This window comes from Ochotona princeps, chromosome 10 (genome assembly GCF_030435755.1).
Source record: "Ochotona princeps isolate mOchPri1 chromosome 10, mOchPri1.hap1, whole genome shotgun sequence".
Taxonomy (NCBI): domain Eukaryota; kingdom Metazoa; phylum Chordata; class Mammalia; order Lagomorpha; family Ochotonidae; genus Ochotona; species Ochotona princeps.
In genome coordinates this window covers 48,925,096-48,941,937 of record NC_080841.1, presented here as the reverse complement: position 1 = coordinate 48,941,937, position 16,842 = coordinate 48,925,096, and the positions used below count along the sequence as shown (strand labels likewise).

At 40.1% G+C, this 16,842-nt stretch overlaps 1 protein-coding gene across 2 annotated transcripts in view; it reads left to right on the top strand.

Moving 5' to 3' along the window:
• Positions 1-15,068, top strand: part of PLD5 (phospholipase D family member 5) — a 329,341-nt gene extending 314,273 nt beyond the window's left edge. For both annotated transcript variants that reach the window (XM_004578502.3, XM_058669398.1), the window contains 4 exons: positions 660-796; positions 6,259-6,427; positions 9,244-9,358; positions 14,787-15,068. In XM_004578502.3, coding sequence (XP_004578559.1) covers positions 660-796; positions 6,259-6,427; positions 9,244-9,358; positions 14,787-15,046 — 681 coding nt within the window. In that variant the 3' untranslated portion in view covers positions 15,047-15,068. The remainder of the gene's footprint in view (positions 1-659; positions 797-6,258; positions 6,428-9,243; positions 9,359-14,786) is intronic.
• The last annotated feature ends 1,774 nt before the right edge of the window (positions 15,069-16,842 follow it).

Here is a 16,842-nt window from a genome sequence, read left to right as displayed (position 1 = left end):
AAGGAAAATTTGGTATTGGTGTATGATGGAGAACTACTCAACTATGAAAAATGAAATCCTGCCTTCTGCTATAAAGTAGATGCAAAATAGGCTTAGTGAAATAAGCCATTCCCAAAGCAAATATTGTACATTTCTTTGGTTTGTAGCTAATATAGATATAAAATTTTTATATGAGTGAAATTGACATCTAGAGTTTCAATTTTTATTTATGCTTCCCTGAAACAGTGGTAGTTATACAAAAAAAAAAAAAAAAATAGGGGCAGTCCTGCTGTATGGACCACTTAGATTTTGTGTTTCAGTGCCTGGTTCAAGTCCCAATAATTCTTCACTTCTAACAGGTTCCTGCTAATGCTCCTGGGAGGCGGCAGATGATGACCCAAATTCTTGAGTTGCTTCATTTACCAGGGAGACCCAAAGGGAGTTCCAGGCTCAGACTCATGTGCTGCACATTTTTGGGGGTAGAGTTGAAAACAAGAACAAACCAGACTCGAGGCCCAACCCAGCATACCTCATTTCCATCAGTCCTCAACTTTGACCATACTGAGCCTATCTTTAGTGGAAAGTCAGAAAGTAGATTAAAAGCTCATTAAAAACACACAATGAAAACACTAGTTTCCAAAAATTAACACTCTAAAAGCTTGGTTTCTGTGTCTTCACAGAATTCTCCCAAACTCTTTTGCCCTAAAAACAGAAGCTTTGACATAGATGCCATCTACAGCGTGATAGACGATGCCAAGCAGTATGTGTACATTGCCGTCATGGACTACCTGCCCATCTCCAGCACAAGCACCAAAAGGTCAGTGAGTACCCAGCTTCTCCAGGGCTGCACAGTGAACTGAGGCCCCAGAGAAGAGCAGTCTGCATGCCCAGATGTGATAAGTCTGTGCTGAGTAGAGTACACCTTTCAAACCTGCCTGGGGTGCACTGACAACTTACCCATGAAGCACTTCTCCTCCATGCAAGTCTGTTATTTTATTATTTTTTTCTACGATTGTTTGCATAGTTGAGGGATTCACACCAATGTGGGCCTCTGATTATGGTCAGGAGGGTTTGACTGCAGTCATCTTGATGGGAAATATCCCAAGAAACCTTGCCTGGGGTGACCTCAGGCTTTTATAGGCACCAGCCAGTGCAAGCTCAGGGGCAGTCCATCACCTGCACCAGCCAACACATCAGCGGATGCAGGTGCCATGGTCCAGCCCAGGCAGCCCACCACAAACCCTATCCTTACACATACTAACAGGTGCCAAAATTTAGTTGAGGTGATCCCCAACAACCTCTACCAGGCCTGCCCCTAGCACGTTTTTGCACATGTCTGTCTCTGCTTCAGCCTAGCCCAGACCAGCCTTTATTCCATCCAGCGCTCATGCATACCCAGTGGTGAGGAATGCTACAGCCCTGCTTGGCCTGGCCCGCACCCTGCCCCAACTCTTGTGCCCCAAAGGCGGAGCTGTGGTTTCCTAAGTTCTCTTACCAGGCCTGTTCCCAGCCCTGGATCCCATCCATGCTAGCCGATGCAGCAACCCTGGTTTGTATGGTTTGCTCTCAGTCCTGGCCTTTGCATGTGCCAGTGGGTGTTGCAGTGTAGTTCTGTCCAACCTCCCCCAGCAGCAGCTCCTTTGCATGTCAGGTGGTTTCTGTGGTTCCTTTGGCTCAGCCCATCGCCACCTGCAGCTCTCCATGCAAACAAGCAGTGCTGCAATCTCAGAGGGGGGCTCACAAGCCCCTACAGAATCTGCCCCCAGATCCAGTGGTGCTGCGGCCCTGGTTGACATGGCCCACCCCCTGCTCCCACAGTCACCGGTGAGTATTGCAGCCTAGCCCAGCCGTGCATGCCCTGTAACCCCAGCTTTTATGTGTGCCAGCCCACATCTCCCATATGGGTGGCTGCTTTGACCTGACAGACATGCACTCTGGTTTCCCCTCTAAACCACTCCAGCTCAGCTCCCTCAGCTATCTGCAAGTGCAGTGGCCTGATCAGTAAAGACCCCAAAAGTCATTCCTCTGTCACATGCCCTCAGCCACTCCTACACATCCTCATAACCCTCCCTCAGACAATCTGCAGCATCTCTGCCTGGGGTCTGGGATAGTGTGTCCTGGCCTAGCGTTCCCTGTCTTCCTGGTCTAGTGTTCCTTGTTTTCCCCATGTATCTTTAAAAAAAAAAAAAAAAAAAAAAGCAAGTAACTGTGCTGGCATTTTGGCATAGTTTATACAAATTTGGCTTTAACCAGGCCCAGAATGCCTGCCAGCAATTGGCTGCTTTTCTCCGTATAGTAGTGTAACACTTGCTTAATTACAAGGTAACCTAGGCAGTTGCCTACAGCAAGGCCATTTTCAGAACTCCAAGTTTCACCCTACAGAAAAGAATTTTGATAGTTTAGTGTCATGATCATGAGAGCAACTTTAAGGTTGTTCTCAGTTTTAGAATTATTTTTAAATATCATTTGAAAATTATCAATGCAGATATCCCTGAAGGGCATATTCCAACAAGACATCTATGGGGAGTTGCCCCAAAGCAGGTGTCACTTTCACACGTCATGAAGACTGCTGGGAGTATAAGAAATTCTCATATCTCAATGTCAAGGAGAAAGTAATTTAAAATGTATGTTCTCAGGCAATCTATTCCTCTGTGTGAGAGAGATATCATCCCAAAAATGTTTTCCAATACTTTATCACTGTTCAGGCTTACAAATAACAGAGAATAAATTCAGAGGCACAGTTTATGACAAGCTTCTTGGAAAATCAACCAGTGCATAAATCGTCACCATGCATAGGTCGTCCCACTTTTGGTTTCTTGCTGAGAAGGCAAAGATTTGGGTGCTTGCCAAAGTTTTACATAATTAATTTATTCTAGGAAAAGTTTTTGAAGGTTGTATTTCTGGGAGCGAAACAAGTACTATGTAATTGAGAAAATCACAATTTTAAAATAATCATTTCCTGAGCTTAAATGTGCCCTGTATTGCTTGAATATTTTCCGTATCACAAATCCCACATATGCATATTATGCAAGTTCTATATGCAGACGACTGCAGGATTGCAAAAAATTATTTCTCCAGAAAGTGATTGCCTCTGATGCCAGTCAGTGGAAAAGCATTTTTTAAGCTTTAAGATGCAAACTATTCCCAACTTTTGCTTTAAATTACTGAGCATACTTTGAATGTTCCTGGATCCTTTCCCCACAGCACCATCCTATTTAATTTTTGGTCCCTCGTTGTGTTTTTCTTATTGCATTGCTTGCCTGGTTTTAGATTTCATGTTGGGCTTCAACTTCACCCTAGGAAAATTTTGAAGCAAAGAGGTTTTGCTGTGTCTTTCTCTTATGCAGAGGGAGAAGGGAATCAAGCCCATGGGGCTGTCAATCTCAGAGTTGACAAAGCTTTTGTTCCACAGAGTTCTGTGAGCAAAATTGATGTTCTTTGTGGTGAAGGGGAAAAAAAGGAGCACAAGGCTCTAAAATATCGTAGAAATATAGATGTTAGAGAACACTGACACAAAGTTAAGAAACAAAACACTAGAGACAGCTGAACCTGTTTTTTTGTTTAGCTTTCGGTTATTAATCTATCATTCAGTTGTGCTTAAAGAGAACTTCAATTTCAAATCTTTAATTTTTAAGAAAGAAGTTTTCTCAGTGAAAAGTCATGCAATAATAGTTCAAGCACCTACGTTATGATTAAATTCTCAAATGAATGAAACCTTCTGAAAGTCAAACTGATTACTCATCTAAATAGTCCCAAAAAAGTTTTTCAGGAGTGAATTCAGTGTTAATAGACAAGCACATAATAACATAATTCAAGATGTTAGCAGAATTAACTAATTTATAGACCTAACTTTGTACACTGCAGAAACTGAGCAAGTCCACATGCTACCAAATTAGAACTGGTTGACAGCATGTAAAAAAATAAGGTGCTCCACTATGTGTACAGCACTAGTGTTAGTGGCAAGCTCTTCTTTCCAGGATAGAAGCTGGAACAATGATGTGTAACCAAACAAATCCAGCAGCAAAAACATCAGACAATCGTTTCATCCTGAAATAGCAATCAAGCTGTTTTAAGCAAATCACCTCTTTTTTTTTAAGTCTCAGTTTGGGGGAGTTCATTACTTATTTATTCAGTCAGAGGAACTTTCTTTCAGAAGGAAGCCAGAAAATATCTGAAAGACTGATGAAATCATAGCCTAATTTGTCTTTGAGGCTTTGGTAGTCCCCACCAACCTCCATATGCAATTTTGCTATCTGCAGTTTCATTGAGTATCGGTCTACTGTGCTCCAAAACTCAGAAATGCAAAATTCAAGGACAAAATAATTCATAAATTTTAAATTAGCTTCTTAAAGCATATTGTTTGAATTACTCTTACTTTACTAATTATTGGCATTGTTGTTACTATACCTAATTTATAAGCCAAAGTATCACAGATATGCATTTAGAACAACAGTGTATAAATAAATGGTTGGCCACTGTCTGATTTCAGGCATGTATTGGGGACTTCAGAAATTACCACTTAGGATAACCATCTTGGTATTTTTCATTTATGGATTCAATCATCAAATATTTGAGCATGGTGATTAGAGATTAAAATGTATGGTTTCAAAAGCTCACCCTAATAAGAATAGATGGACCCAGAATCGATCATTAGAAAACAGAGATGTGACTGGACCAATAGGTTTATATGTGCAGAATATTAAATATTAAATATGCTCAGTAAAATGGTATCTGACAGTTTCCATATTAGAGGAAGCTTATTAGAGATGCCACCTGAATGATGCTTAAAAATTAATTAGGAATTAGATAGCCAAGGATAAGAAAGGTGCATTTCTAAGTAGAAAGGACAGCATGAACAGAAGGAGAAAAATATTCTGGCAGATTTGGTGCTGGATCATGGAACCCAGTATAAGGTGGTAAGATCAGATTGGAAATGGGGCATGGACCAAGAACTGGGAAGGAGGAGCTGACTTCTAGGTAGTCATGTGACTTTATGCAGTCCCCATCATTTTTTTTTGTTTGATCTAAGGTAATAAGATAACCATCTTGGCTTTTACATTGGGATCATTTCATGGTCTTAGAAGATGTGCTTGGCACTATAAAACTGGAGGCTCAAAATCCAATTTGGAGCACAAGCTTAATATGACTTTTCCCAGTCTCCTCACCTTTACAGAAATGGAGAATTACAGTGCTGATCCATGATTCAGATTTTTCCATGCATGAGAGGAAGGTAGAGGGACAAGTGATTCTTCAAGTGATCAAGTGATTCTTCAATAGAAGAGAGCAGCAGAAGGGCCAGACACATGGTGGGGATGGGAGACTGGTGGCTTATGAGAGGGGAAGGGAGTAGGGACTTGAAGAATAGGGGCCAGGGTGCAAGGTTAGGGCAAGTATTCAATGAGTGGACAAAACACTAAATGACACTGAGGGAAGATAGAGTGATAAATACAGCATGAGCCTTAAGACAGGAATCAGTTTTGTTCTTTGTGAGAATTGAGTGACAGTTCTGGCAGTGAACCACATCTAGATGAACCACATCCTAACCAAGTAACAGTTGTGAAACTGCATGACAAATGTTGAGGAGAAACTGTGGTGCTAGGATGTGGTTACTGCAGAGGGCTAAGGATTCAGGGAGGAAGCTGAGCCTAGGGGAGAACCTGTGTGCCTGATGGAAGATATGGTCAGGACAGACCACACAAGAATCATCTAGAAATAAAGGCATGGGAAAGGTCAGATCATTAAAGTCAAATCATGCCAAGGAGGTCTGTTATTAATGATGAGAGGCTCGAGTGGCACTGGGGATTGAAGGAGCAAGGGTTCTATCTGGAAAGAAGACTCATATGGAATGAGGTCCAGGTAGAGGTGGGCATGTGGGGAAGTAGATTCATGACAGTGGTCCATATGCCTACATCGACTAGACCCATACAGTTCAAGGTTCTAGTGGATGAAAAATAACATTTAGAGAGGGACAACTCCCAGTAAACATCATCTCGAAACCTTACTGAAGAGACTCTTTTTTGCAACCTGTCCTATAGATTGGTTTACTCAAGGGGTCTTCCAGAAGTTTAAGGAAAATATATATTATGAAAATGCTGCATGAAATATCAAAATTTTGTGCCAAAGCAAACTTCTTTTTGAATCCCACGACCATGAACTCTTGAGGTATCCTTATATTTTACAAAATAACCAGAGTAACAGAAATGTACTCTGGCATCCTGTGAGTCTTTTTCCTAAAGCTAAATTATTATCTTTTTATTTATATGGATCCCATTTCTTCAGGACATATTGGCCAGACTTGGATGGAAAAATAAGAGAAGCATTAGTTTTACGAAGTGTTAAAGTTCGACTCCTCATAAGCTTCTGGAAGAAAACTGATCCTCTCACATTTAACTTTATTTCGTCTCTTAAAGCTATTTGCACTGAAATAGCCAACTGCAGTTTGAAAGTTGTAAGTATTACGTTGTAAGTAGTATTGAACAGAAAGAAAGCATACTCTGCAAATCTATGCAAACTATAGGCATACACGAACATATGAACTTCCAGTACAAGCCAGGGTGACACTCTTTGGGAGTGAAAAATACTTACAAAGATAGGATAAATAACATTTCAAAAGAGTCATACATGGGAAAGGAGATTTCCCAATGCCCTCTAGTCTCGGTCTCTCTCCCTCTTCTCCCTCTTCTTCTCCCTCTTCATCTTTAACACACACGCATTCTATTGCATACACTTTCCACTTTAACTCTAAATCATCTGCTGTTCTTATGTGTAAAACTATAACCAACAGGCCTAGTTAGTACTGGACATAAACCCCCCGAGATACCTCTAGCCATAATAACCCCACAGTTGGGCTCCCATGCTAGGGAAGCAAGGAACAGGTGTCTCTAGCTCACCATCATATTTCCACTGCCTAACATGTTGTTTGTCACACAACATGTGAATCATGTGTTGAATTAGTGAGTATATGAATAAATGAAGTTAAAGAAGAGAGCTAACAAAGGCAGCAAGATTCTATAAACCAGTGAAGGAGGAAGCAGAGCTCAGAATGAGACCTGAGTCCAAGGCCTAGTTAGCCATTTTCTGCCGTAGTATAGCCCAATGAAGTTATGCATTTCAGGATGTACAAGGTCAGAGGAGCACTGCTGTCAGACTTACCAGGTCTAGAGGGAGCAGAGCATGTCTGGCTCTCTGGTACAGTCTGGTGCATTTGTTCTCGCCTTTCTCAGTTTCCCCTTAGGCCATGACAGGGATGCCCACTGCTCTCCCTTCCTGACCCCACAGTACTCCTGCTACTAAGGCCACTACAGTTGACATCTCTATGGATTGTTAACTGTAAAGTGCTTTAATTGGAAATTTGCAGTATAATACAACAGAAGCAGAATACTTCAGTACTTTCAACAGTTTCATTTCCTTTGGACTCAGATGTTCACAATGTTTGAATAAAGCAAACACTAATAATTCACTACTTCCCATTTTGTAAGAGGCTGTGCCTTTCTATGCATCGATTACAAGACAAGGTAGAAAAGGCAGTTACAGTCCCAATGTATAGAAAACAGGTTTTTTTTTCCTTCAAAGAGTTTTCATAACTCATTCCTTGAGTTGATGTTGGGTTATGCCTTATTCTTTTTCAAATCCAAATTAATTATGTAATTATCTTCCTAAAAATTATTTACTTGCATTTATTTGAGAATTAGAGAGCCCCTATGTGCTCATTCTCTCCCCCAAATGCCTATAATGCTTGGGACTGAACCACCCCAAAGCCTGGAAGGAACCAGGACCTCATTCTGAGAACTCGACAACTTATGCCATTACCTGCTGCTTCTCAGGGTGAGCATTAGCAGGAAATTGGAATCAGGAGTGGAGCAGCCAAGACTCAAACCTTGGAGTCAAACCAGACACAACAACGTCGGACTCGGACATGCTAAACAGCATCCTATGACCTAAGCTAAATGCCGACCCCTATTGTAGTACCTTTTTGTAAAGGAAACAGGAAATATATGGACATGTCCAAATGCTGTGACTCCTCATTTTGAGTGATGACACCCTCAATGCTCACATGACCTCATGAGTTTATTACTTTATCGCAAAAACTTTTAAGTCAGTTACTAAGTTAGTTTGAAGAGTCCATAAAAGATTTTTGCAGAAAGTAGGAACTGAATAAATTGGCTGAATTACAGTCCTTGTAACCAGGGCAATGTTGTCTCTGTGCTGAGGAATAGATAATTCTTAGTAAATTTTGATCTGTGCACTGTGGAGCTCAAAAGTTTTATTAACATGCAGAATTTTTAAGGACAGGAAGGGAACTTACTGATAACCTAGTTTCTCATTCCTTCTCTAAGCTGGAGGGAAGGTAAAAACCAACTCATTTTCTCAAACCAAATTTGAATACTAAACACTTTGAAAGCTATAAATTGCATTCTTCTCTCCTTGCATGGTTATTGCTTTCAACACATAGGATGTCACAAGTATAAGGCATTTCAGAAAGATTTCAGGCATTAAATAGTGAATGTTCTCCAATGTGGAGTAGACCTGAGACTTCCAGCAGTGACTAGTATCTTCCTGTGAAATCAGGAGCTTCACTGAGAAAGTTCATCTAAGCACTTACATTCCAAAACGTAGGCCTGGCCACCCCTGCTGTTAGCAACCCATCCATTGGATGCCCCATCTGTAGCCTTGGGTGAACTGAAATGCTGCTTTGGAGGTTATTAATGTTGAAGCTAGTATTCATAATCTGAAATTGTGATTTTGTTTTTTGAATTTCCTTTCAAAGTAACTTCTAAACATAGATGTTTAGACATAAAGACTTGTTCCTGTGGCACAATCTCTTGATCTTTGCAAATCCCTAGTTTATTCAGCTATTCATTAACATAAGGTGTGTGACATATAAGAATATTCATTCAGTTCATCGGCATGCTTGGCAGAAAGCACCCAGAGGCACATGGCAAATGCCAGTGCACCCTACTGAGGAAGACAGTAAGAATTAAATAAGCTTCTGACTCTCACTTTGTTGAAAGAATTTTTTTGTTCATTTGGTAACTTAAAAGTGTTGATTATAGACCTAGTTGAGCACACTAATTTGCTCTTATTCCTGTATAGATTTAGAAAAAAAAAAAGCTTCTATTGAAAGCAACAAAATTGTGGTTTTAACAACCCAGTATGAGGTCTATTGTTGATGTTTGGATAATACATTCATTTGTGTCCTTGAACAAAACCAAAACCAAAAACATTTTTTATTCACCTGCTTTTCAAATTTTTTTTTCCTTACAGAAATTTTTTGATCTGGAAAGAGAAAATGCTTGTGCTTCAAAAGAACAAAAGAACCACACCTTTCCTAAATTAAATCGCAACAAGTACATGGTGACAGATGGAGCAGCTTATATTGGTAGGTGTCAGGGCTGGGAGCCTCTTTAGGATTTACTCTAACAATGGTCATCTAGTTGTGCTCTGGGTGGGTGGGGGAATGTGGCTGTCGGATCCTTTGCAGGAGAATGGAAGGACCTGGAGGTTCCAGGAGACCATATGTGATGTCTTCTCAGTAGTGTTTTATAGAAATTCTTTGGTTCACCACCCTCATTCATAGGCAAAGAGGTGAATGGTGACACTAGAGCCAGCATGGTACTGGTCCCCCTGCCCATAGCACCATGCCAGCCTTTTTGAGTCCAGGGAGGCAAGCGTTAGGGCCATTCAGTGCCACCAGAATCTACATTACCAGACATGGATCCCACTCTTGCCATTCTCATCTGTCTTGGGATAGTTTACTTGAGCTCTCTAAAAGTGCAGTTTTCTTAACTGCAGAATGAGACAGTTAATAAATTATAACTACTCTGTTGGGGTAATTTAAGTGGGATAATCTAATAGAATAACATCTGATTAATGTCAGCTATCACTATGCAAGCAATGAGCTGGAAGCAGAAATCATTATGTACTGGTAGAATTATGTACAAATGTATTAGATAGATTCCTATGTTCCATGATATCTAAGAGATCAGGACAACACCTTAGCTGATCCTATCATAAATAGAATTAGAATTATCTGTAAAGAAAAGCCACATAGCAATGAAAAATAGCAGTGTAGTTACTGTGTAGTGCAGGTGAAATGGCAGCCTAAGAGCAGAAAGGAGAGGCATGCTCCTTAAATACAGACATGGAATCATTACCAAATTTTTTATTACAAACTGAGTAAAAAAATGTTTTTAACTTTGTAAGGCACTTGCTTTATCTTATTTGAGCCTTTTAGACATAATACCAATAGGGAGGGCAGCCTCTGTTATATGCAGTTTAGAGATGAGGAAAAACTAGGCCACAGGACGTATTATTTTATCTTCATATCACTAACAAAGGGTGGGTGCTATTATTCCTGTTTTACAGACAAGGAAACTAAGATGTAAGGTGATTACAGAACTTTCTACCATTTTCTAGCTACCAGTGCTAAAATTCAAATATAGACTTGTGTACTTTGAACCAAAATTTCAAGTGCTAATCATGTGGATATGAGTAAGAAAGTGGCTAGGGCTAGAATCCTTGGCGCACAACTGCTATTGGGCATTTGGACAGATTACTAACTGCCAACTCAATGTGAACATGTTCCATCTTTTCCCACATTTAATGGCTATGGTAACACACTATTGAAGTACTAGAGCATCTTAAAATATATGTCATTCTAGTTTCTGGAAAATAATTACCTCTGTTTTCTGTGTCAGTGACTCAAGATAATTATTTGAATTTGCTTTCAGTTTGTATAATGAAACCAACTTTAAAGAAAATGCCAAAACACAAACTCAGAATTATTGAATTTTTTAAAATGAGACACTGTGAGTTAATTATTAGAAAACTTGGAGGTGAATCAGGTTTCAAAAACAGAAGGGGTAAAGAGTCAAGATGTTGAGTATGCATCTGTTAGTGACTTGTTCCTGTGTCCTCACGCTCTTTCAATAGTTAAATTTTTGGTTTGGAATAGACACATCTATATTTGTTTTTAAAGATTTATTCAGTTTTTGGGCCCGGCGGCGTGGCCTAGCGGCTAAAGTCCTCACCTTGAACGCCCCTGGATCCCATATGGGCGCCGGTTCTGATCCCTGCAGCTCCATTTCCCATCCAGCTCCCTGCTTGTGGCCCAGGAAAGCAGTCGAGGATGGCCCAAAGCTTTGGGACCCTGCACCCACGTGGGAGATCCGGAAGAGGTTCCTGGTTCCCGGCTTTGGATCGGCGCAGCACTGGCTGTTTATTATACAGAGAGGAGGAGAGACAGAGAGGAAGATCTTCCATCCAATGATTCACTCCCCAAGTGAGCTGCAACGGGCCGGTGCGCACCTATCCAAAGCCGGGAACCAGGAACCTCTTCCGGGTCTCCCACGTGGGTGCAGGGTCCCAATGCATTGGGCCATCCTCGACTGCTTTCCTGGGCCACAAGCAGGGAGCTGGATGGGAAATGGAGCTGCCGGGATCAGAACCGGCGCCCATATGGGATCCAGGGGCGTTTAAGGTGAGGACTTTAGCCACTAGGCCATGCCGCCGGGCCCGACACATCTATATTTGAATGATGGCCCTGAGAGTTAAAAACTGAAGAATAGTAGAAAGCTCCGTTTTCATTTAAAGTCTCAGGTTCATTGTCTATGAAGTGCAAATAATAGTATCCACCCTTTGATAGTAGTATGAAGATTAAACAAATACATGCAAAGCTCTGAACATTGCACCTGATCTATCTAGTTCCTTTGCTCCTTTCCTTCATCTTCCCTACAAAAGTACAACTTTGAATGAGTACATTTTACACAGTACATTATACCAAAGCATTCATTCCCACAATATTGATTCGCTAAGCCATATTCTAGCAATGTAATTCTACTATAGAAATCTTCACAGAATACCAAGAGAAAATTTATTAACAGCATGTGCTGGAAGTTTCCTAAATTGTCAGATACTTGTTGAGAATGCATAGTTTAAAAAGCTGCACTATTTTCATGAAACTACAGTTCCTTTAAGTTTTCAGAAGACTTATAGAAGATCTACAGAAGTGTCACCCTTCCAATTTTAAATTGGGTGAAGTAAGGATTGAACACATGAAGCAATATCATATAGTTTCCTAGTAAGGCCTTGCATCCGTACCAGAATATCCTTAGGGGTGACACTACAGTGCTGGTAGCTGGGGCTTCAACATGCATGTCTGGAAATAAAAAAATCTGCATCATCCCAACTGAAAAATGACTCAAGCATATATAGGATTGTGATGTCCTACCAAATCACCAAGAAATCAGAGATGGAAAAACTAGATCATGGATGTAGGAATGTCAGCATTTGAAGGCTTTTCAAGGGGCTATCATTCCCAGGAAGAATCTAATTTAATTAAGCCATTTGAGAATCCTTAAAAATGCTGGGATCTCAGCTCCATCCAGTGCATTGAAGAATACCAGTGTTTGTGGAGACCTGACAGTACTATGTGTTATTTGAAAGATGGGTCACTAACTTACAGCAGAAAGCCATCCAAATGTATGCCTTTCATAGAGCCACTGGCAGCACCATTGTGGTGTTTACTGAGGTGCAAAGAGGTGGTAAGTTGAAATGGGGGAAGAAAGAGATTATTCTGTGTATAAGATCTGACTTGGCCCAGTATTCTTATAATAGTGAAGAATAAATTTAAGAGTAGAATGTGAGACAAAGGAAGCATCTTCTAATATTAAACACTTAGAAATGCTTCAATTCCCTTTACGGAACCGACTCTTAACCAAAGAGAACAAAACTTAGAGTTTAGATCAGACTTTAGCTGACAGTAATTTATGGAATAACTATCAGTCTTGACCTGGAGCAAATTTTTTTATGTTATTATTTGAATATTTATTTATTTTTATCACAAAAGCCTGCAACAACCAGTACTAAGCTGAAGCCAGTAGCTAGAAACTTTTTCCGGGTCTCTCATGTGAATTCAGGGTCCCAAAGCTTTGGGCCATCCTCCACTGTTTTCCCAGGCCACAAGCAAGGAACTAGACAGAAGTGGAGCAGCCAGGACACGAGCCAACACCCATATGGGATCCTGGCAGGTGCAAGGCAAGGACCTAACCACTAAGCTATCGTGTTGGGCCCTTGATTAATAAGACGACATCTCGGCTTATGATACTATGGAGACTCCATGGAATCTGGAGCCCTAAGTGCACCCATGACTAGCCACAAGACATTAGGCAAATGTATTCATCTCTGATCTGCCTCTCAACCTAAGGTGGAGGTAAATCCTACCAACCATAGGAAGTAATGATATAAAATGCAAAGTATAGTAGTTTGCTTATAGCAGGCACTTAGTGATAATTTTCTCTGCTCTCAAACTTTCACATATTCCAACTTCATCCCCTAATCCTCCCCTTCATGTCCCAATATCCTAACCACATCATGTGACCTTAAGAAGTCTTCCTCCTCTTGGTGGGGAATGGCTTTCCCTTTCCCTAATCAAGTTGCTATGTATCTTTCATTACCCAATGAAATGCTCCTTTCCCAACACTTCTAGCCAGATTTAGAAATTCCTTCTCCCCTGCCCTTATGGCCTGTGTAAATATAGCTCTTACATTATTACATATGCTTTGTATTACACTCAATGAATTTTCTTCCTTGACTCCTTGTAAGCAAACACAATCATCCTTAGTTTTAGTTTATATTCACAATCCCTAATGTAGTACCTCTAAACCTTGGGCATTTGATAATATACATAAAGTGATAGACAAACTCAAAGAAAGTAATGCCTTTGGGAAAGAAACCTTTGCTTGCTCTTTCTCCCTCTCTCCCTGTCACCTTCTGTTTGTTATACACCAGAGACAAGAAATTGAGAAATGCATGTGGGAGTTTTGGGTAATCCTGTCCTTAAATTAACTGCCCATGTACAGCAGTAGACTTATTAGCCTTCTCTGGGGCAAGTCCGAGCCTTACTACCTGATTTGGCTGAATTTTGTCCCCTTAAAACTATGATGTTGAAGTGCTAACCCTGAGATGTCCACATTGTGGCCTGGTTCGTAGATGGGGTCTTTACAAAGATAAACATGGGACTATTAGGCTGGACCTGATGTTCTTATGAAAAGGAAAAATTTGGACACAGAACATGCATAGAGAGAAAACAATAGAAGAGGAGGAGGAAATGGCCATGAGCAAGGCAGGGAAAGGAACAGGCTTTTCCTCAGTCATGAGAAAGAATGAGTCCTGCTGATACCATGACTCTTATTGTAGAATTGTGAATCAGTTAAGTCTCCCAAGGCTGAGGCTGGGTACACTCAGCAACACCAGGCCATCAGTGTGGAAAACCTGTCCTCACAGCTACTGCCTTAGTTCTTGGGCCAAGGTGCCTGCACCTGCCTGGAAAATGATTTGTAGTGTTTGTGTCCTGGTTTAAGTCAGAGTTCTTTCCTAGCTTCAGCGTTTTCCTTGATGTGAAGGTTTCTGGGCATTTTAATTAGAATTCTTCATCTGTATATATGGATTAAATGTTGTGTCAAGGACAGTAGTAATTGTTCACAAGATTTTAAAGTGCTTTCCTATATATTTTAAGTGTTACTGTATTTAGTGTATCCTGTGAATGTCAATACGAAATAACATTTGCAAAAATTAGCAAATTCCTTGGTTTTTAATTGCAGCAAAGCTGAAGAAAATGCCAAAATAATATGCAAATATTAGTATGCCATATGGAAGATGTCTTGATATTTTTTTGGACCTGTCAACACAATTCAACCTCTCTGTCATTAGTCCTGGGTGTTTATGATTTTTTTTTCTAAATACAATCTTTGCATTTCATGAGAATGTTCCCAGGGGAGCCTAACTCCTACCACTGTTTTTGTTTGCAGGAAATTTTGACTGGGTAGGGAATGACTTTACCCAGAATGCTGGCACTGGCCTTGTTATCAACCAGGCAGATGTAAGGAACAACAGAAGCATCATTAAGCAACTTAAAGACGTGTTTGAAAGGGACTGGTACTCGCCCTATGCTAAAACCTTACAACCAACCAAACAACCAAACTGCTCGAGCCTGCTCAAACTCAAATTCCCCTCGAACAAAACTGCCAGCTACAACACAAGTGGGAAAGAACCCTTGAGTGTACAATGAGAACAAGCAAACTGACCAAACAGCTCTGAATTTCATATTTATATCTACAGGACCTGAGGAGTGAAGAACAATTTAATATGTCTTTTTTTTTTTTTTTTAGGAAAAAAGCACACTTACAAAAAATGTTCTCTGAACATGTGATACCTATCTAACAATATCTTAGCACCGTATACACTGCATTGAAGACTTTTGTATTTGTTACTTCAGACAGAGAATGTCATCCCAGTTTAGATGTTAGTTTTTACAATTGCATACAAATTTTAAGACTTGGATACTTGCTTCCTGTTCCTCTTTGGTCATAGGACCTTTTCTGCTGACCTGCCTGGTCAGTTCTTAGGAAGCCTCGCATGAGGTGAGTGCTTTCTTTAACGCCATTCTGAGATCTGGTTCTGGACGTGAAGGGGGAGATTTAGCAGAAGAGACTGAGGAATCCCAGTCTCTGTCCTCGTGAACCCTCTCCAAGTCTCGTACAGTCAGCTAAGCATGAGCAGTTTATATCTCATACCAGCCTTCAGAACCCTTCAAGAATACCAATTTTACTTCATTCTTATTTTCTCCCAATACCACGATTTTTTTTTTGCATCACTTTCTCTTACACAATGTTCTCATTACATAGCATCCCTGTATTCACCTCGACATTAGTTCCAAGCGTGATAACATCTTTTGAAACTGTATGAATTCCTCAGAGTATATACAAAGTGGAAATGGCAGTGTTTCATTTTCAACTTTCAGCTGCATTTTCCCCATATCAAATAGATATTTTTGAACCACAGCCAGCAATATGTATCTTTCTCTCCAGCTCAGATAAATTATGCAGTCACCTGCTAATATCCAGCAAGCTGTTAGTCTGCATTTTGAGAATAAAGTAGTTTTTCACCTTTTTTTTTAGTTTATGGCATTGATAAAGGGAAGGTCTGTATGCTTCAGTGAATTTTAATCTCTTTAGAATCATTATGCTGTTAAGAGTATGCCAGCAAAGGTTTATAGAGCTATTTAATATACCCTCTGCTGTTTACTATACCAAATGCTTTTCAGAGAAATGCAATTTAAATATTGTGCTTAACATATTTTACTAAGAAACAAATACTAGATTATTGTTCTATAATGTCATTGTGGTGGTGTTTTGTATCTATACAATCTATAACCCTATATTAATGGAGACTATTGTGAGACAAGAGAGGCATGACCTCCTCCGAGCCCAGAGCAGGTGGCCAGGATGTGGCTCCTAACTCTGCGACTCAGAGTCCCTCACTCCTTGGTTTCCAGTTTTTATTGGTAATGTAGATGGTAATACTCACCTACCTCGCAAGGATTTGTCATGGTAGGAAATATTTATAACTTGTTTTGAAATCAAAAGAACTTATATAAATGCTAAGCATTATAATGTATACTCTTTTTCTTGAAATAATCTTTATGGTATCCTGATAGAATCAACACCTGGTCCAGGAACCCAGAAGGGCAAACAGATCCACAGCTTTCCATTGCCAATGTGTATAAAAGGATGCAGCAACAAAAATGCCAATGGAATCTGGACTGTCAAAATTTAAATGTGACATTTTATTGGGTCATTTGGCAAAAATAGCAGAAAGCTAGGCATTATGTTAAAGATCATTTTTTCCTAGAAACAACATGTATATGTATTTCCACAGAAAAGACAAGAAATTTCAATATTTTTTTCCTTTCTAGAGAGCTTGTTTTGAATTTGCCTAACAATGAAGAGGGGACCTGCAAGTCTTCCTGATAGGTTCAATTAGCTTACAATGACTGGGCATCCAGTGATCACATAGCTTTCCCGT